We start from the raw sequence: 21,546 nt of genomic DNA, 5'->3' as shown, positions 1-21,546 counted from the left end.
AGTGACATTTTATGTCATTGTTACAGAGTTTGTTTAAAGAAGACTCACATGAACCAGTTACTGGTATGTCTTGCTTCCTAGGTTTCCTCAGAGGAAGAAGGCAGAGCTGTTAAAAGATTGCATCCTGCCATAGAAATTGAATTGCCTCTTATGTCTCCATATTGGGTAGATTTTCAAGCTGGGGCTATTGCCACACTGAAGGAAAGAGCGTGACTAAAGGCACACTGTCACCTTTGAATGTCTCATGAGACAGCCTTGCCTGTCTTGTATTTCAGGTCTTTGTAGTCTTTGAGGATGTTTCAGGAAGAGGGAATCCTGGTCAAAGTGTTAGTCCCTGAGGCTGTCCAGTTATCCTGGGTATACGTAGAGTGTCATACTACTGGGCCTGCAGTCCCCTTGAAACGATTGTGAAGTAGTAGTACATCAGTCAACACTAGATAGATTACAATATTGTAAAATGTAAGTGTTCTCAGAGACAGAGTGAAAGAATGAAGTATAAATGTGCTTTCATGAAAGTGGATTTTGTAAACATTTTCCTTTCATTATTTGCAGAGTGGGGTGCTAGTGTATCAAATCAACCTTTTTAAGTTTGCTGCTATTGCTGTTTTGTGCTCCTGCTGTTTGTCTGCCTTTTACCTTTAAAAATTGACAGAGTGACATCCTGTTACTCAGAAGCTATATAGTTGTTACTGGATCTCTCCAAATCATTTGTACATATCAAAAGTAGGTAATACTGGTGTTAAATCTGGGTTAGTAGAGTGTTGAGAAATTAAGGATTAGTTTCTTTCTTTAAAGAATGAAATTCTAACTTCAAATGTATGAACACGTTCTCATTGCAGAGTTTCTAGAACCATAACTCATTGCATAAGGTAGCAGGCTTGTTGAGTGTACAAGTTAGTAAATATATTACCAGAACAAAAACATCTTAAACAATGTAGGAAATAGTTTATTTTCAATACAACTACCTTACTCCATTTGTACAAAAGGGTGTATCTAAAACAGGATCTTCTAACATACACATTCTCTTTACAATTACTATTTCAGTTAGAATTTTACTTTTTTTTTTCTCCAAGGAAAAAGGAATAAGACTTAAAATGAAGGAATAAGAATGAAGGAATAAGACTTAAAATTAAAACCAGAAAAAATAGAAAACTTGAATTATAGACTGAAACGAAAAGTCTCTATTATTTCTCTCTAAGTTTCATTTTTGTAGAGTTGTACTTCTAACAGATTTGGTATCAGTACACTCTACTGAAATTATCTTGGATGACATCAGAATTCTTCTTAAATCAAAATTATTTTTAAGAGCTGATACAGTTTTTTTTTTATCTGTGTGCTGTTTGTTAGACATTCATCTACTTCTAGTTATGTTGTATTGAGGAACTCCACATTACTTAAGTGAAGTTTTTCAAAACATTACATTACTGAGAAGCAATCAGTTTTGAAAACCGAGTTTTGATGTATTTAATGTATTTTTTTTTCATTGTTTCCAGTGATTAACAAGAGTCCAAAACAAAACTAGATGTTGTCTAATTTTCACTTAAGAGTGTGTAAGCTGATCATCTGGAAGGCCATATTGAAGTTCTAAATAATTAATTTCTGAATTTACAGATGAAATGTTTACATCTCAAACCCAGGTTTAGTTCAAAACTAGACACTGCTGGTTTTTATTATAAACCATAAATCTCATTAGCTAGCCCTCATATATTACATTTTTAGATCCTAGAAACTAAGATTGAAATTGTGTTTTTAGATCAAGGAAGCTGATCTACTACATTCTACTACAAACCACTGTCTGTCATTGAAAACTAATGTAGGAATCTAAACACTGAATTCAGAATACGTAACAAAGAAGATGCATATCATTTGAAATGCTTGTTTTTATCTTTGCTGCTTTTGCATTGAATCTGTGCTGCTTCTGTGCAACTGTTTTCCACTGTAGAAACTCCATCCTGCTGCCTTGCTTCTCGTGAGCGTATTTACAAAACTAGTGATGTAGCTGGGCCTGCCTCTGCTATTTCATCTCTCTCTCACAAACTGAAGGGTGGGTATGCATGCCAACATAGCAAGGTTATTCAGATTGTTTACCTGCAAAATGTTTTGGGTTTGTTTTTCTTCCTCCTTCCATTCATTTTCATTTCATTCATGTAAGAAAATGTTTTGAAAGCGAATGTTCTGGGAGCTCATCTGATGTAATCATTCAGTGTTGCCTTCCTGAGTTGCAGCAACTCCATGATACATAATCTAGCTGTCTTTGCTTTCTAAAATGGAAAGTGACTATTAGGCTAATTACAGCTGTTTTCAAACAATAGGCAAAAGCGTTATATAAGAGGAAACAGGAAGTAAAATCTCGGGGGGGGGGGGTTTTGGTTTTGGGGTTTTTTTTTTGGTTTGGGGTTTTTTTGGTTTTTGTTTTTTTGTTTTTTGGGTTTGTTTTTTTTTTGTTTGTTTGGTTTTTGGTGGTTTTTTTTGGTTTGGTTTGGGTTGGTTTTTTTTTTTTTGTTTTTTTGGTGGTTTTTTTGGGTTTTTTTTTGTTTTGTTTTGTTTTTTTGTGTACAGAGACAGCAGCTTGCTGTTTTATGCAGTTTTTCCTTTCAGAGATTTTTCTCTTTTTGCTGATACTCTTGAATGCTAGTGAGGATTATTTATATGTGCAAATCCAAAACTTTGGTTTTTTAAAAAAACAAGATACTTTTGTTGTTGGAAGCCATTGTTAGGCTACACCTTTCATAAGCAGTTTTGTTCTGGAATGTTTTCCTCATTGGTATTTGCTAATCATGCATGTACTTTATGCATCCATTTGCTGAATGAATTGAAGTGTTATGTGTCCTCTAAAATGATTATCATCTTTTCACTTTCTTTTCTCTTTACTGAGGCATTCTGTTAAATTTTGGATCGGAAGTATTTTCTCATCTGGCAGACTGGGAAAAATGTGTATAGAAGTAGTTCCAATTTGCATTTCAGAATTTATCACAAAATAAGCATCTCAAAATAGCTCATGAGTAAAACTGGTGAATAATTAAGCTGGTATGGTTGAAATGCTTGGACTGATATTTTCAAAACTCTTTTTTCTTTTGACAAGAACAGTCATTTTGTAAACCACAATTTACCATGTTATTTCTTGCCTTCCTATTCCAACTTCCCCCTTCCAAGTGAAAAACAATTATAGAACTTGTAAAAATAAAGACAGATTAGACTCTCAAAATTGATTAGGATGATAAATACTTGCTATGTTCTCGTTATATTCTATTGCTTACATTTGATGTATTATTCTTGAATATAGACACAATATTTCTTCTCTGCTCAGAAAAGTATGAACTTCTGCCATGTCTTGGGAAAACAGAAAAATATTCTAACTTTCAGGCTTGTTGAATATTGCAATATAATTAATTACCTTCACTTTTTTCCTGTTGTTAATTTTATTGTAAGGTATTTAAATATGGAAATAGCAAATAAATAATATTTTTTTGTAACCTGAGGAAGCATCTTGGTTGCTAAGTTTTGCTCTAAATTTTTCTTGGTTGTTTTTTATATTAGAAGAGATAATAGTTAGAAAAAATTGCATCTACATATTTTCTAGGGTAGGGGTAAGTGTTAGTGATTGAGAACAACATGAAGTTACTTTAGATCCCATAATGAATAAGAAAGTAGACACTGATTTCACATCTTCTAATACTGAAGGTGCTAGATAAAAGGTGACTGTCTATCCTGTTCCCATCAGAAATCAGGGCTTAAATTTGCGAATTTTGTCTGATTAATTGAAACTTTATTTTTTAAAAAATAGTTGCTTTCCCAAAAAAATGCCCAGGCAAATGCAAATAACCTTTTAGTATCTAGAAAAGTATAATATTCCCAAATTGTGTCCTAATTCTGCAGGCTTGTTAGGGAAACACTACTCTTGTTTGACTAATGAAAACCCATTCAAATCAAAAGGATTTAACTCTGCATTCAAGATTTTGCAGTAAGGATTTGTGGAGAGACAGCTGTATTAACTGCTGCATTGCTTGCCAGTAATTTCCTTATTGCTTGGATTAATTTTCATAATACAGTTCTACGAGAGAGACTTGGATCACAGAGGTGAATCTGGAGCAAATTTCTTTAATAAGCTACTTTTTACATACACTTGTTTTGTATGTACTTGTACTAAGCTTCCTGTAGTTCTTACAGCTCTTACAGTCTTATAGCTCTTATAGTCTTACAGCTCTGTAGATTAATGTATGTGTAAAGTCAGTGTGCATAGGAACAATAAATGAGTGCATCAAAGTAGGAGGACGTTGTTGACCAGAGTTGGCCATTTAACTTAGTGGTTGAAAAAAGTGGCTTTGTTGTTTTGGAGGGATGTTTAAGTGTTTTGGTAGCAGAACATGGGGTAGATTTTCGATTAGAAAAAGTAGATTTCATAGATTATCCATTTGAGTAATTTTGAGCAATTTGCAAGCCTCTTGCCCAATTTGCTTTACTAACGGTGTTTACTTCCTACAATTCCTGGCTTTTGAGCATTGAAGAAAATAAATCTGGCAGTGCATTTGATCTCTGTGCAAGTCTCCTGTTGCAGCCTGTCACACACATTGAGATAATAGATAAATAGTCCCTGGTTTCTGTTGCAACTGTGGTAAACTTAGTTAATGCCTGGAATTTCACTTAAGGATGTAAATTGTGCTTCCTTTACCAGTGTTTTGTAGAAAGAGTGAAGTGTGCCTTTTGATACCTCCACAGTAGTGTTTTCTCTGTAAAAACTTCCTAACACTTGTTTCTGTGTATCTTTGGGAAGAGAAATGTATGAAAAGTATTTTAGGGGGAAAAAGAACCCTTCATGTTTCCTTTCATTTTGATATGAACAGAAGCATGTGTTTGATATTTATCTTGTGTTCAGGTCTTCAGTCTTTGTTTTGTGCTATTAAGGGTGTCACTGTCAGCATGTAACAATTAAATTATGAAACATTATACAGGTGACCGAATGAATTTCACAGGAGCTGCTAGACCGATTTCTCCAGCAGGAAAATCAGACATGGCATCAAAGCACAGAGCTGACTGCAGGTCGCCCAAGCTTGACGTGCGCATGAACCGAGCTGCAGCCGAGCAGAAGAAACCCAGAAGTACCGATGGCCTATCAGCCAGCGAGTGCCTGATGCTGAAATCAGACGCCGCAAAGTTGCGCTCAGACTCGCACAGCAGGTCTTTGTCGCCAAATCATAACACTTTGCAAACACTAAAAACTGATGGAAGAACAACTCCTGGTCTGAGAGCTGAATCTCCAGGGCCGGGAACTCGGTCGTCTTCTCCGAAGACAAAGACGCTTACAGGCATTAGATCTGGTGCTAGTTCTCCACGATCCTCATCACCCAATGACAAAACTCTACCTCAGAAAGCTTCATCCCCTGTAAAAACAAAGCTTGATCCTCCTCGAGAACGCTCCAAATCAGATTCTTACACGTTAGATCCAGACACCCTTCGCAAAAAGAAAGTGCCACTGACAGAACCCTTAAGGGGGAGGTCCACTTCACCCAAACCAAAAATTACTACAAAAGATGAAAAACCTGCACCAGAAACTGAAAATAGAGCTCCTTCCCCTCACGTAGTACAAGAAAATCTTCACAGTGAGGTAGTTGAAGTCTGTACTTCGAGTACTTTAAAGACTGACAGCATTACAGATACTACTTGTGAAGACAACACTGAATTCAGAAGCCTGGATGATGGTTCTAATAAAGTTCATTTCAGCATTGGAAAAGCACCACTGAAAGATGAGCAAGACATGAGAGCATCTCCAAAAGTGAGCCGTAAATGTGCTGGCAGGCACACAAGACCCAAAAAGGAAAAATCCAACTTCCTTTTCAAAGGAGATGGATCAAAGCCCATAGAGCCTGCCAAGCAAGCAATGTCACCTTCTGTTGCAGAATGTGCTCGAGCCGTATTTGCTGCATTTCTTTGGCATGAAGGAATAGTTCATGATGCCATGGCATGCTCATCTTTTTTGAAGTTTAATCCAGAACTGTCCAAAGAGCATGCACCCATACGGAGCAGTCTTACTCAACAACCTGCAGAGGAAAAAGAAACCAAGTTGAAAAATAGACATTCATTGGAAATATCATCTGCTCTCAACATGTTTAACATCTCACCTCATGGACCAGATATATCTAAAATGGGTAGCATCAATAAAAACAAAGTCCTCTCAATGTTAAAAGAACCACCTCTGCATGAAAAGTGTGAGGATGGAAAAAATGAAACTACCTCCTTTGAAACATCCAGTCATCACACAATGAAATCTAAGTCTCCTCTTCCATTAACACTGCAGCACTTGGTAGCTTTCTGGGAAGATATTTCTTTAGCAACTATTAAAGCAGCATCCCAAAACATGATTTTTCCAAGTCCTGGTTCTTGTGCAGTGTTAAAGAAGAAAGAAAGTGACAAAGATAACAAGAAAGCCAAAAAGGAGAAAAAGAAAAAAGAAAAGGTTGAGGCTAGGCCAAGGGGAAATCTTTTTGGAGAGATGGCCCAACTTGCAGTAGGAGGACCTGAAAAAGATACCATCTGTGAGTTGTGTGGAGAATCCCATCCATATCCAGTGACTTACCACATGAGACAAGCTCATCCAGGTAAAACTCCGTATTTTTAATTCCCATTTCCATCCATAAAGTATATTTGACATGCATTTTGGAGTTAGTTGCTGTTACAAGAATGTGTCAGGCTATCCTTTATATTACATACAGTAAGTTTAAAGTTACACTTGCATACAGATTATTTGCACATCTTTGTGTGTAATTTTAAGTAGTTAGGGATCTAAAGTTTTTTAGTTGTTTGAAACGATGTCAAAATAATGCTCTGACTTTACAGTAGCTCTTCAGGAACATGCCATGTTTTACACTTTAGGATTTGAAACTGCTGAGAAAATGGAAATAAAAAATTAGATTGGTCGGTTAGAGTTTCTACAATTGGTAGAAGTTTTCTGTTTCTGGTCTACTGTCAAGAGTTGAAACTTCTGTCTGCTGTGTCAGTACTGGGTATCAGTGACTTAATATTTTTGATGTACTCATTGGTCTGTACTATTTTTTAGCTCTGTGTGTGCAAAGTTAAAGTCCTGAATCTTTCTGGGAAACTCTAATCAGGAAAAGAATACCCTCCATTCCCTCTTAAGCTTTGTTAGCTAGGAGGCGAGAGATTTTTGTGTTTGTTAAAGTACAAAGTATTGTTGGCTAACTTATAATACTGACCTTAACCATAACTTAGCTGTCTGAATAGGGAGCTGTTCATGCTTTGGACAAGTTCTTTATAAAACTTGAAAACTGCAGTGCGTTTGTATTCTTTAGACACTGGTGGGACAAACGGACAAGACCCTTGTTCTGTAACCAATTCAGATGTAGAGAAAAGTAGAAAATGAGGCCAGGAAAAGACAAGCATCTCCCTTTCTCCGCTCTTCATCCCTCTTTTACAGCAATGAATAATAGAATAAGAATCCTGCTTTTGAAATCAGTTTTTGTCACCTTTCCCCCGTGTAGGCTGTGGCCGCTATGCAGGTGGCCAAGGTTACAACAGCATTGGGCACTTCTGTGGAGGATGGGCTGGGAATTGTGGCGATGGTGGCATTGGAGGGAGCACGTGGTATTTGGTTTGCGATCGATGCCGAGAAAAGTATCTCCGTGAAAAGCAAGCAGCAGCAAGAGAGAAGGTATTTTCAGCTCATGTGTTTAACTTTCTATCTGCTTAATAGTCCTGCGTTCACAACTTGAAAAGAAGGGCTAGTTTAAGAAATTTGGAATTTCATAATTCTGGAATATTGTCTTATCCTTATTGTTAGGTTTAAGATAATAAAATAGAAACTTTGCTGGCTTCTGACAGGTTTTCTTCCCTTCAGATGATAGTGTGCTCAAATTTGTAAAGTAATTTTATTTTTTATCCCAGTATAATGACAGGATTGAATGTAATAATGTTGTTAACTCTTTATTTAATTTTGAGTGGTTTTATTTGTTTGCTAAAATGAGTGCTGTTTTAACTTCATGTTTATAGTTTTTTTAAATGATTCTAATAATCCAGATCTTTGCATACAAGATGCCACTAGAGGAGTTTTTAATGGGAATAGTGCAAAAAGTGTTTTTCTTGTAGTGATCTTCAAGGACTAATTTCAAAATCTTGCTCAAAGTATGCAAATACGTAGATGTTAATGATGCTAATTTAACTCTATTTTTAAGCTAAACCTTTTGAAACTTTTTGCACACAAAATTAATCTTGAGGCAAATGTCAGAACTATCAAACTATTAAAAGTTTGCAAAGGTAGGAAAGTAATAGAAATATGTTCTGTCTTAGGAGGCATTTTACAACAGGTAGAATTAAGCAGCTGTATTATGAGCTAGGTTCTCAGATTTTCCTGTGGTGAATTTAATTATGCCTTATTTAAATTACCTAGATTAAACAATCTAGGAGAAAACCAATGCAAGTTAAGACACCTCGTGCCTTGCCAACTATGGAAGCTCATCAAGTGATTAAAGCCAATGCACTGTATTTACTATCACTGAGTAGTGCTGCTGAACCCAGTATCCTCTGCTATAACCCTGCAAAAGCATTCCAATCTCAACTTCCCAGTCTAAAAGAAGGAATTTCTGAAGACTTTCCCATTAAGATGCCATGTCTCTATCTACAGACATTAGCAAGGTAATTTAAAGATGTGTATTGAATATTGATACTAACACTCATCTGTGTAGAGCATTGGATAAAAATGTGTGTGTAAACTAAATTAAAACTTACGTAGAAAAATACATATTTTCCTAATTCTTCATGGTTTTTTCTTCTGTCTCTTTTGATCCATGATCTTGTTCAATCTTTTAGATTGTATTTTCTCCTAGAATCAAATTTGCCCTAAGTTGCTTTCAGATGCTAAATATTTTATAACAGTTCAGTTTCTGTCCAAAGAATTCAGAATTTCCCAAAGAGTTTAACTTAGTGTGTTAGTAGCAGACATATGTGCTCCTTTTTTCTCTTCACAGTTAAAAGTAGTAAAAAGGAAATCAGAAGACTTGTGCTTTCTTGGTAATTCTAAGTAAATGTCACGGTAGTGTCTCATGTATGTTGGGTAGACTTTTGGACCTAAAATACATACAGGAAATACCTGACGAAAATACTAAAAGATAGAAAAGAGTGATCCTCACTACCTGTTGATTGAGAATGCCACTGCATCTTCCATGAACACTTCAAAGCCACTACCAGCATTAATAGCATTAATAGTTGAAGAGTACATGACTAGCATTGGCTGACGAGGTGTATTGGCAAAACAACTTTTGCGTACGCATGTGTGTTTCAGCAGGTTTTAATCTTTAATCCTAATTTTAAAATCTCATTTGGTTTAGGCATCATCATGAAAATTTTGTTGGGTACCAGGATGACAACCTGTTCCAGGATGAGATGAGATACTTGCGTTCAACTTCAGTACCTGCACCATACATCTCTGTTACTCCTGATGCGAGCCCGAATGTCTTCGAAGAGCCAGAGAGTAACATGAAATCTATGCCCCCAAGGTACTTCCCTGTAATTCTAGGTGCTACATACAAATGTTAAAACAGTTGTGTAACACCAATTTAAAAACAAGAAATCATTGCTGCAGTTAAGAAGCTAAAGTATCAGATCTGTCTCTGAAATGGCAGCGTAAAAGCCAAAAGCATATGAAGCTGCAGTTAGGAAATTTTCAGTGAATCATAGCATATCAGGTGTATTTTCAACTGTTAGCAGTGAAATATATTTGAATATGTAAATATGCAAGGAATATACAAATCAGAACGGAAACTTTTTACTGTACTTCAGTTACTTCCCTGTAGAAAGATCCTGGGTTTACAACCCAAATACAAAAAAGAATTTGTTCAGTTGATAAGGACTCTTAACATACAGGGAAATTTATCCATAGCCTTTACTTCAGGCCTGCTTATTTCCCCATAAAGAAAAAATTTCTAGCATCTGCAGAACTGAAGAAATGATCTAAAGATCAGTAATCCAAGGAGTGTAACTGTTGCAAACTCCTTGAAAATGTAGCAGGTTTTTTTTACTCTATATATCCGTTCTTTACCACAGCTGATTGAGTGCAGATTAAGGAGCTTTTTTGAAAGGAAGTAGCTGTTGTTCTCCTTTCAGCATTTCATTCTGAAGGGAAGTTTGATCAGGAGGAAATTTCATTACCTTACACTTTTCAAAGCAGATGTTGTTTCTTTGTTCTGTGGGACATAAAAATGTCACCAAAGAAATGACAACGCTGTCTAGGACCAAGAGTGCTAGATGGTTTCTGTCAGGTTAAGCCACTTTCTTGTCATATTACGTTTACTGTGATTGAATTCAAGCAGGTATTAAAATTTTTGTTGCACCAGGGAAAAAATGGCTCTTACTCTTAAAGTAGTCCAGAATCTACTTAGATGCTCAGTGTTCTCAGATGTCAGTGATTCCTCATCTTATAGTGAGGATGTAATGAAGAGAAAATATGCTTTTAATCTGTTTTTATTTCAATTTGTTGTATTTCATACTGACTGCACAAATAGTTTATTGGAATACTACAATCTATAATGTAGTCTTTTCAGAAATAGAACTTTTCTAACAAAACTCCTTAAGAGTGCATCGTATTGGTATATTCCTTTATTAAAACTGTGGACACCATGGTCTCCTGAGGCCTGTAGGGACAGCATAAGCTGGGAGTCCTTCTGCAGACTGTAAGAAGTCCATTGAAGGTAAGGAGTAAAACATGTCAGAGGTATAGCCGTAGCAATTGAAATTTGACTTTAAGGCTAATGATGTTGGAAACTATTACTTCACATAAAGTTCTAAATTTCAGTTGGCTTGCGTATTAAAAATTCACTTCATAGATGTTTTCACATGCATTCTCAGGAGAAGTTTGGTCTGAAACTTCAAATTAGGCATGATCTGAATGTTTGTATTTCTCTAAAAGAAATGCCTAAATTCTTGGAACTCATCATGTTCATCATTACATTTGTTTATAAAGCACTTGCATGCTTTTTCACCATGTGTAATTCTAATATGTGCCTCCTTCTTTTCCAGCATTTAAACAGTTCTTAGGTACATAAGACAAAGTTTCATGCAGTAGTAACATTGTGATTATGAAATGCATGTATCCTTATTAATTCTTGATGTATAATTCAGATACACTGTATATATTTGTTAATGAGTGTATTACTTCACTGATTTCTTTGTAGTTTGGAAACCAGTCCAATCACAGATACAGATCTTGCAAAGCGTACAGTCTTTCAAAGATCATATTCAGTTGTTGCATCAGAATATGACAAACAGCACTCAATTTTGCCAGCACGTGTAAAAGCAATCCCCAGGAGACGAGTCAACAGTGGAGATGCAGGTGAGAGCACAGACATCAGAAGCAGGGGAAAATGATTCAAGGATTTGCAGTTCTTGGAAATTGTAGACAAAAATATTTTATTTTATAAATACATGTAGTCACTTTTTAGTTATAAAACAAAATAACAGTAAACATTAGGTGTTTGGTAATTTGCACAGAATTAACCTATAATTGGATTAGGATTTACTGTAATTCTAAAATTTGTGGTGAATCTTCTGTGCCTGATATAAAAGTGATGGTGGTATTTTCTCTCTCAGTTGAAGCATCATTTTTCCATATTGCTTTTTTAATGGGGTTTTCTCTCAGAAAAAAAAATCGTTCTAAAAGTGCTTTATTGCTTTTCATTTTTACTTTGGCTATAAACTTGAAATGCACAAGGAATCTAATGTATGCATATTTTTATGCTTTTGAATAGAAGTGGGGTCCTCTCTCCTGAGACATCCATCTCCTGAACTTTCTCGGTTAATCTCCGCCCACAGCTCTCTTTCCAAAGGAGAGAGAAATTTCCAGTGGCCAGTATTGGCATTTGTAATCCAGCATCATGATCTAGAAGGACTTGAAATAGCGATGAAACAAGCCTTACGGAAATCTGCTTGCAGAGTCTTTGCCATGGAGGTATTCATGTACTGATGGCTCTTGTATGATTAAAATAATGTGGTTGTAAATTCTGCCTTGGAAAATTTTTTAAATTTTTTTTAACTGTACTATAGTTCTCATTTAAATAAACTGTTTTAGCTACAGAGCAATAACATCTTACTTGAAGACCTTTGCATTATTATTTGCCTGTCCAAATCATCAATGCACCTCCTTCAATGAATGGTGTAAGAAATGGTTTTACTCCAGGTTTGCTTAACCAGTTGGTAACTCCTTGTATGTAATTTGTTTTAGGCCTTCAACTGGCTTCTTTGTAATGTCATTCAAACAACTTCTCTCCATGATATTTTATGGCATTTTGTGGCTTCCCTGACTCCTGCACCCGTAGAGCCTGAAGAAGAAGAGGATGAGGAAAATAAATCAAATAAAGAAAATGCAGAACAAGTAAGTGAGGTTCTGCTGATTTTGTAGGCAAATTAGAAATACTTCCATATGAAAAACAAAATTCCTTAATCCTCACTCTGTGAAACAAAACTTAAAATGTACTTGAATTAATTTTGTAGACATAGATCAATTTTTTTTCCGAATCATCACTTTCTATATGCTGATGAATCACGAGGTCTTCTAAAGCATTATTTTTTAGTATTCTTGGGAAATAGGAAAGCAAAAAAAGCACAAGCACGTTGCCAATCCATTTTTAAAAAATAACCATTTGCTTTTTATTCCTCCTTTGCCCACTGACGAGAGAGAAAAGAAAATATTTTTAGAGAAGCTTGGTTTGGTTTACTACGTTGTTCAGTGTTCTAAAAAAAGTTAATTATAAAAGTATATACAGTTAATATTATACAGTATAGTCAATTTACGTACTGCTGTGAACATGTATGTATCTAAATGATTAAATAAGTAATTATATGTGCAGTAGGTATACTTAATTCAGTGATTTAAGAAAAATCTATAGTTCTGAAAATGTAGCCTGAAAAGCGGTGCAGTCTAATATCTCATACTTCCAAAAGATCTCTACAATCTATTTTAGACTTAGCTCTGATTTAAAACATTATCATATCCACAATGAATAGCTCAAAAAATATCATGCTAGTGTTGTCAATAAGTCAGGTGAATCTTTATCACTTCAAATCTAATCCAGTTTTGAAATTAGTTGTTCTGCAATTAGTCTTTCCAGCAGTGTAACCTGGTACCCTGCTTTTCTGATACTGACACGCCTTGACTAAGAATTATTTTCAGAGCTCAAATGAAATGCAGCAACTGATAATATCAGCTTAGTTATCAAGTTTGCTATGGGTGGATTTTGCTTCTCAGATCAAATTGGTTTCAACTGCTGGAATATGTTATTTATTTCTGATTTGTTTCTTTGTTTTCAAATTATTGCCATATAATGTTTCATATCTTTAACTCGTGAGAAATACGTGGCAGTATACAATACCCTTTCCAAATCCGTGTTTGAGGCTTGTGTGTAACTTACTCCAAAAATTCTCTGACAGGAACTGCGTGAAGTTCACATTCATTGTAAGATTGTTGCAGTTACTCTTACAGCAAATAGCAGAAATGTTTTTCTTGACTTAATCTTTTGTCTCAGAAAGTCTGTTAATAACACCCAAATCGCTTTGCTCTGTAGGAAAAAGACACACGAGTGTGTGAACACCCTCTGTCAGATATAGTGATTGCTGGGGAAGCTGCTCACCCCTTACCCCACACTTTCCATCGCCTTCTTCAGACAATCTCTGATCTTATGATGTCTCTTCCCAGTGGTAGTGCATTACAGCAAATGGCCTTAAGGTAAGCACAAATCAAGAAAATTCTTGAAAAGGCTGGAAGTGTTGTAGAATTACAGGTTAAAAGATTTTACAATGTAAATAGGATGCTTGAAAGCTTTGTGCGAGAAGAAGCACATCTGTCCTCACCACTAGGAAGGAGATGCATAGAAGACACTAAAGTGTTTATATGTATAAATAATAATATAAAAGACTTTGTAGAGAGAAATGTACTTTCTTTTAAATTCTATACTGTGTCCACTGTGAAAAAGAAAACATCTAATAGAATAAGATGGAAGGATCTGTGTGTATGTGCATGGCTTTGTAGTGCTCTTTGCTCAGAAATCTGTCAGCTGGATAGTAACTTTAAACTTTGAGATTTTTTCTGTGTATTTGTCTCAATGACAAAAAAATTAATAATAATGGTTGCATTTGCTACTAAAATTCTAAGAAAAGTTTATTGCACTTTCCTCAAAAAGGTACCCTAGAAACACTTGAGATCCTGCAAATTTGAAGTTAAATATTTCTAGAAAGTACTTTGAGAAGCAAAAGTGCAATTAATAGTTTCATGGATAAGTTATGTCTTTTGCCAACATTTAAATTTCAGAGTCAACTAAATTTGTTTTCAGGTGCTGGAGTCTTAAATTCAAACAATCTGATCACCAGTTCCTGCACCAGAGCAATGTTTTTCATCATATCAACAATATTTTGTCGAAATCTGATGATGGAGATAGTGAAGAGAGTTTTAGTATCAGCATTCAGTCTGGTTTTGAAGTCATGAATCAGGTAAGCATTACAGCTCTGGCTCAGAAGCAGACATATTTGTGAACAGTCTGTACCTCCGATGATGATTCTCTTTAAATTAAAAAGATTCTTTATTGCAATGTCATCTTTTCTTGAACATAGTTTAGGGTCTTGTTCCTGCTATTTAGGCTCTCATATTTAGCTTTAGAGGTTCAAATATTGACCCTTAGCCTGTGTATCACTCAAAGCTAAATTTTGGAGGAGTGCTTGTTTGCAAGTAAAGTTTTTGGGGAATGTCATGGAGTTGGTTAGCTTTTTTAATATTGTGTACTTCCAGTTCTTCTTTGCTTACATCTTTTTCCTTCTGTTTTTCTGAGGAGCATGAATTAATACTTCTGTTTAATATTTTTAAGTGTTTTCTTCCATTTAGTAATATATTTAGGCATTTGCTAATATATTCAGCTCTTAGCTATTAATGTTTCCTTTGGCTTAAGGGACTGAATAATTTGAATCTATAAAGGACAAATTTCTTGGAGAGTACATTTCACCAAAACAGAAGTGTCTGTGTGGTTTTAAAAATTGTAAACCATGCCCATGTATTTGGGCTTACTCTCAAGTATTTTAAAAATTCCCATTTGTTTTCACAGGAACTGTGTATAGTAGTTTGTCTGAAAGACCTAACCAGCATCGTTGACATTAAGACATCAAGCCGACCTGCCATGATTGGTAGTTTAACAGATGGGTCTACAGAAACGTTCTGGGAGTCAGGAGATGAGGACAAAAACAAAACTAAAAACATCACAATCAACTGTGTAAAAGGAATCAATGCACGTTATGTTTGTGTTCATGTAGACAATTCCAGAGATCTTGGGGTAAGAGGAAAATAAAACTGTCTGTCATTGAAGGTGCATAATCCAAGCTCTGTGTGTTTATCAATGAAGAAATGCTGTTTTCTTTGTCAGTTGGTAATTCCAATGCTGAAGTTCACATTTCAAAGTGACGTTTCCAAGTCCTGTGATTTAGAAAGCAGGAACTGTTATGGTCAGACCAGTCTGTCTGAATTTGTAGTTACATAAAACTGAAACTGGGAAACTTAATTCTTAGTGGCATGTTCTATTTCAGACACATTTCCAATAATTTAATTCTTGTATGTTACTTTTCTTGCTCATGGTTTCTTCAGAAGCATTGAAATAAGGACCTGTCATAAAATCCAAATTTTCTAGACTTTCTACTTTCTAGAGAGACTTTCTAGAACTAGAAAGACTTTCTAGTTCTTTTTTATTGATCTGTACAGTAATGTTACATATATATATCTGTATTTCAACTACAGCTTTTATTACAAAGAGCAGACTGTGTTAGAGAACTGTGTTTTGGAATTCTTTGTCCTTGCTTTTGATCATGGGGGGTTTTTTGTAATGAAGCAATTTTTCTCTTTTATGTATGTATTCTCTTAATACAGAAGTAGTCAGAACTGTCTCAGTTGAAGTGTTTCTTTCTTATTTTGCTTGTTTGTTGCAGAACAAAGTGACCTCTATGACCTTCCTAACTGGCAAGGCAGTAGAAGATCTCTGCAGAATAAAACAGGTAAACATTTTAACAGTTGACATACAATAACTGCTGTCATTTTTTGTGCACATACGAGAGATTTTTCTGAGCGAATAGTTTCCATTTCTTATGGTGATAAATTAGTTTGCAAGTATCAGACATGATAATAAGCCTTGTAATTGGAAAATACTGTATTACTAATGACAGAATTCAGTTATGTACTGGCTATTGATTTGTATGTACTGGCTATTGATCAAGCTTTTAGTCTTCTACTGAAACAGAACAGGGTTATCTAAAATGTTCCTTAGATTAATTTAGTTTTAATTACTATATGGTAACTTATCCTTTCAGCTGGAGAAGGTTTCCCAAAAAAACTCCCAGAACACAGGCAGGGACTGATTCAGCTTTGCTTCCTCTTTGCTCTGACACTTTCCCAACAGCTTTTTACCCTCCAGCACACCCACATACTGTATCCTGTCTCATGATATTAAAAAAAAACGTTAGCCTTGTCTGCTGCAGCACAGTTCAATGCAGACACTGAGAATTAATGTAGAAATGGAAAAAACAAACATCAGCTTCATTTGAATGAGCCCATGGATAGGAGAGAGGGTTCACTTGGCTCAGGGCTTGGGTTTCTCTGAGTAGTGATGTGAGGCACTGCACCCTATCAGTGCTTAGTTTCTAGTAGTAACACTGTAGTTTCATATGAAATATATGATTTCATATAGCATGATTTATGTTGGGTTTTTTTTTTAAGAGTACTTATTTTAAAATACACTTAATTTGATACGGTTCATCTCCCATTTTTTACAGTTAAGTCCTGCATGTCCTGGTGTAAGGGTAGCAAATACTGACTTCCACAGAGTAACAATTTCTTTAGCAGGGGTTTGTGTGAGTAGAGATGAAATAATGTGTGAAATTATAATTGTGTGTTGTATTTTTGGTTAAATTGTAGAGGCTGTTTTTTTTCTTTTTTCATAACAGTAGTGACCAAATATTAGTTTTAAGAGTTGTTTTTTTTAATATATGAACTGTTGCTTTGCGGATAAAAGAGATAGATTGGCCACTATTTCGAATCAGCTTTACAGATAAAACTGAAATGGCTATATGTCACTTTTTAATCTGAACTCAGGAGGTTGAATATTTTTGTAATTAAATATAAGTCTTTCTGCTCAGGTTGAGATTTTTATTTCAAGCACAGTATTTGTTACAGTGATATATATAATAATAGGTGACTTTTTGTTTGATGTAATGTCAGTTTCCAACTTTATATTTCTCTTTAATAGGTAGACTTGGATTCAAGACATATTGGCTGGGTAACAAGTGAGCTTCCTGGGGGTGATAATCACATCATCAAAATTGAATTGAAGGGTCCAGAGAACACATTAAGAGTTAGACAAGTGAAAATTCTTGGCTGGAAGGATGGTGAAAGCATTAAAATAGCAGGCCAGATTTCTGCAAGTGTGGCTCAACAAAGAAACTGTGAATCTGAGACACTGCGAGTATTCCGACTTATAACATCCCAGGTAGGATTTTAATGATGTGTTACACAGTGAAAGTTACTGTGAATTGTAGACTTTAAGTGGTTTATGTTTTAATGGAAAATGTCACATCTGCACTAGTTTATCTTTGAGAGACAATAATTATCATTGTCTGTCTTCCAGGTATTTGGGAAACTTATCTCCGGAGATGCTGAGCCAACCCCAGAACAAGAAGAAAAAGCACTGTTGTCATCCCCAGAAGGAGAAGAAAAAGTACACAATGTATTTATTTGTATTCTATCCATAATACTTTGCTGAAAAAAATTATCCAGGATGATATTCAGTATTTGTTCTGTTTCATGTGCTGCATAATTTTTAGATCAGAACAGAAGTAAAATGTTGCAATTGTGTATTTTTAAAATATCGTATTGTATTTTTAATACTAAACCATAGTGTCTTTTTTAAAGTAAATTATAACTGAGGCATATGCATTTAATGGAAACACCATAGTAATGGTGATGCAAATGATGCCTACAATTAGAGGAGTAGTTAACAGCTGTAGTAATGGTCAGTGTGAAGGTTCTGGCCATTATCTTTTGCTTCAAGAGAGGCTCTTGTTAATATGTAGAAAAAAGTATGAAGAAACTGCACTTCATTTGTTTTGCCTGTTATTTCATTTGATGCTTCAATTCCTCTTACAAAGAGAAAGTTAATACATTGAAGAGGTATGTATTAAGCATAGCTAAATTGATCTTGGTTATATATCTTCCTGTAAAAAAAGTTACTAACTTATAAAACACAGTTTGTTGATACATTCTTTGTTAATTGCTACAGTAATTAGGAAGAGTTATTGAAACTTTTGATCTAATATTAAACATGCTTTTTGTGAAGGCAACATCAGATGCAGACCTGAAGGAGCACATGGTAGGGATCATTTTCAGCCGGAGCAAACTGACGAATTTGCAGAAACAGGTTTGTTCCTTTTGAAGTTATTTGAGGATTAAATATTGGTATCTTGTAATAAATAAGCTCAATTGCAGTGAATATTGCTATGAAGATTTTCACAATAATAAAGCTGTTAATTAATTTTGAAATTTTTTAGTTTAGTAAATTAAGCAGAATCTACTCTTGTCACTCATCTTAGCAAACATTATAGTCCTCTAAAAATGCTTTTTGTCGTGCTATTGTTTCCAAAACTTTTTTAAAGTTTTCTGATTAGTAAACTGAACAAGAGACTATTTTAATAAGTGCTTTTTATTTGTGTGTGTTGAGTATTTCTTAAGAAAATGTATTTCTTAAGGGGTTTATGTGGAGTGGTTTTTTTTTCAATTCAATGTAAATTCAATGTAAAAAGTAAATTAAAAGGATCTGAAATAAAATATAAAATAATTTCAATTAAATTTTCCAGAACATAGATGAGTGAATTCAGCATTTTATTCTTCATTTGAATTTATGCTAAAAAGTAATTTAAGTGCAAGCCAATTTCCACAGGTTTCCTATTTTAGCCATACTTGTGAAGGTATCTAAACCACAACATTTTGCACTTGCTGAAAGTTTTTAAGAGCTGCTGTGGTTTGGCAGGTGTGTGCCCACATCGTGCAGGCCATCCGGATGGAGGCGACGCGCGTGCGCGAGGAGTGGGAGCACGCCATCTCCAGCAAGGAGAACGCCAACTCGCAGCCCAGCGACGAGGACGCCTCCTCGGACGCCTACTGCTTCGAGCTGCTCTCCATGGTGCTGGCGCTCAGCGGCTCCAACGTGGGCCGCCAGTACCTGGCCCAGCAGCTCACTCTGCTCCAGGACCTCTTCTCCCTGCTACACACGGCTTCTCCCAGGGTGCAGAGGCAGGTCAGTGCTGACCGCGCCTCCAGTGTCTTGGTATTGCTGGAAAAGTGTCTTCAAAATACTAAAATCATGTGCTTGGAAAAATATGGCATTTCTTTTGGGAATTCAAGTGCCAGGTTTTAGGTGTTTGTTTTTTCTAATGATTGGAGCATGGTAGAAATGTCTGTCAGATGAACAGCACAGTGGTTTTTCAGTATTTCCTGTTATGTGTATATAATGCTCATGTAGCCTATGCAGGTAAGATGAGAAGGTCTTAATTGCCAGAGTCTGTTATGGACCTGGCATGAGTCCTTAGTTTCTGTGTCTTTACACTCAGGCTCTGAGTGTAGTAGTGTGGAACTAGACAGCTCCTTTCTACTCTTGGTATCCTCGAGGTGAGTTTTAATATCTGTTTCTTTCTGAATGTGAGTGTTATCTGAGGGTATATATAGTTATGTGCATATAATGCATAATATGTTAATAATATATAAACATATAAAATATTTGCATTAGTACAGTTAATGCACTGTTTTGTTACTAGGTGCTGTGCCTTCTTCAGGTGGATTTCAAGTTTCGGTTGCAGCAGTTTTTATGTTTCATACTCTTTATTCTTCCTTTTACCATTTTTGAGCTCAGCTTGCTTGCAGGCAGATTACTTAGTAGTTGTGATATATTGCAGATAGGCAATAGCTTTTCAAGAGAACATTGAGGGCTTGCAAAATTACATATGAAATGTTAAGTCCTTAAGCTTTCATCAGCTTTCATGCTGATTTGGACCAAACTTTGCATAATATGTGCAATTTCAATCCCAGCTTCACCAGTTGGTAAGATTATACCATTTCAAGACAAGTCTTGTTGGGTCCAGAGCTATTGAGACAGCAAAAAAATTCCAGTTAGACTATCAAAAGGAAAAACAAAGGCATTGGAAAAGAGTATTATAATTCTTAGTACCTCAGGCAAGTACTTTGTTTCCATTAGTCCAGCAAACAAGTTGGACTTCCACAGTAGTCTACCACAGTTTCTGACATCTCAGTAATACATATGAAGTGGGTACCATGCAAGCAAATCAAAGTTGTACAAACATCTGTATCACTCTTACCCTAAGTCCAGTACCAAACATAATTTTGTTATTATATGGAGACTAAGAATTGTTTGGGTGAGATCAGTTCTAGACTCTTTGGCCTTGTCTTGCTGTTTACATTAATAAACACTTCATCATTATATAGAAATACTGCAGAATTTCTTACTGGAGTAATTAAGTACAGCAATTAGACTGAGTCCTTCTAACTGAAATAAATTGTGAAGAAGGACTTTATGTGATTTTTCTTGAAAACTCCAGCTGTCTTGGTAAGAACTGTGGTGTTCTGCGTTTTTTTTTTCTCCAGGTAACATCATTACTGAGGCGTGTTTTGCCCGAGGTAACCCCCAGTCGCCTGGCAAGTATTATAGGGGTGAAGTCTCTTCCACCAGCAGATATAAGTGATATAATTCACTCAACAGAAAAAGGAGATTGGAACAAACTAGGTATCTTGGACATGTTTTTGGGATGCATTGCCAAAGCTCTCACTGTACAGCTAAAAGCCAAAGGAACTACTATCACAGGGACAGCTGGCACTACTGCAGGCAAAGGAGTCACTACAGTCACACTTCCAATGATCTTCAATTCCAGGTTAGTTTAAAAATATGTAACAAACTACTACAATCTACTGTATGCTGAGTATGTACACTGTTTCTTTGTGCTGGATTTTGACAAATACTAACTATTTGAGTTTATTTCATCTATTACCATTTATCCTCTGCAGCTATATTCGGCGAGGTGAAAGTCATTGGTGGATGAAGGGGTCAACGCCTACACAGATTTCAGAGATCATCATTAAGCTCATTAAAGATATGGCAGCAGTGAGTTTCTATCCTTTAAATGTGGATGATATTCAAATATTTCTAATATTTGAGTATCAATAGTAAATCTTACCTGTGAAGTAAAATAACAGCATTGTTTTCATGTAATTGTATGTAGATGTACTGTATGGATTTTCTGGTTGAGATTGACTTCTTTCAGTCACTGAAATCTACACTTGTAATTACTTATTACTTTGTTTATCTGGGCTTAAATTTTCCACAGTTCTGCTTCAGACAATTTTTGAAAGAAAAATTGAAGAAAAGTGAATCAGTTATTTCCCAGAAATAATACTGGCAAAAGAAAAAAAGGCTCTGAATGTGTTTCTGGGAAAAAAATTTAGTTAGGAGGTTGTTT

General features: G+C 35.5%; 1 protein-coding gene across 1 annotated transcript in view; it reads left to right on the top strand.

The window, feature by feature from the left end:
- Positions 1-21,546, top strand: part of MYCBP2 (MYC binding protein 2) — a 172,002-nt gene that overhangs the window by 136,844 nt on the left and 13,612 nt on the right. Inside the window, 17 exon segments of the mRNA XM_041419961.1 lie at positions 4,950-6,593; positions 7,494-7,663; positions 8,399-8,643; positions 9,336-9,503; positions 11,178-11,335; positions 11,751-11,950; positions 12,224-12,373; positions 13,563-13,723; positions 14,328-14,484; positions 15,090-15,314; positions 15,961-16,026; positions 17,274-17,513; positions 17,652-17,750; positions 18,360-18,440; positions 19,050-19,316; positions 20,678-20,961; positions 21,095-21,191. Of these exon segments, the coding sequence (XP_041275895.1) occupies positions 4,950-6,593; positions 7,494-7,663; positions 8,399-8,643; positions 9,336-9,503; positions 11,178-11,335; positions 11,751-11,950; positions 12,224-12,373; positions 13,563-13,723; positions 14,328-14,484; positions 15,090-15,314; positions 15,961-16,026; positions 17,274-17,513; positions 17,652-17,750; positions 18,360-18,440; positions 19,050-19,316; positions 20,678-20,961; positions 21,095-21,191 (4,412 nt within the window).

This window comes from Onychostruthus taczanowskii, unplaced genomic scaffold (assembly GCF_017590055.1).
Source record: "Onychostruthus taczanowskii isolate IOZ18803 unplaced genomic scaffold, ASM1759005v1 scaffold62, whole genome shotgun sequence".
Taxonomy (NCBI): Eukaryota; Metazoa; Chordata; class Aves; order Passeriformes; family Passeridae; genus Onychostruthus; species Onychostruthus taczanowskii.
This window is presented reverse-complemented; position numbering and strand designations above follow the sequence as displayed.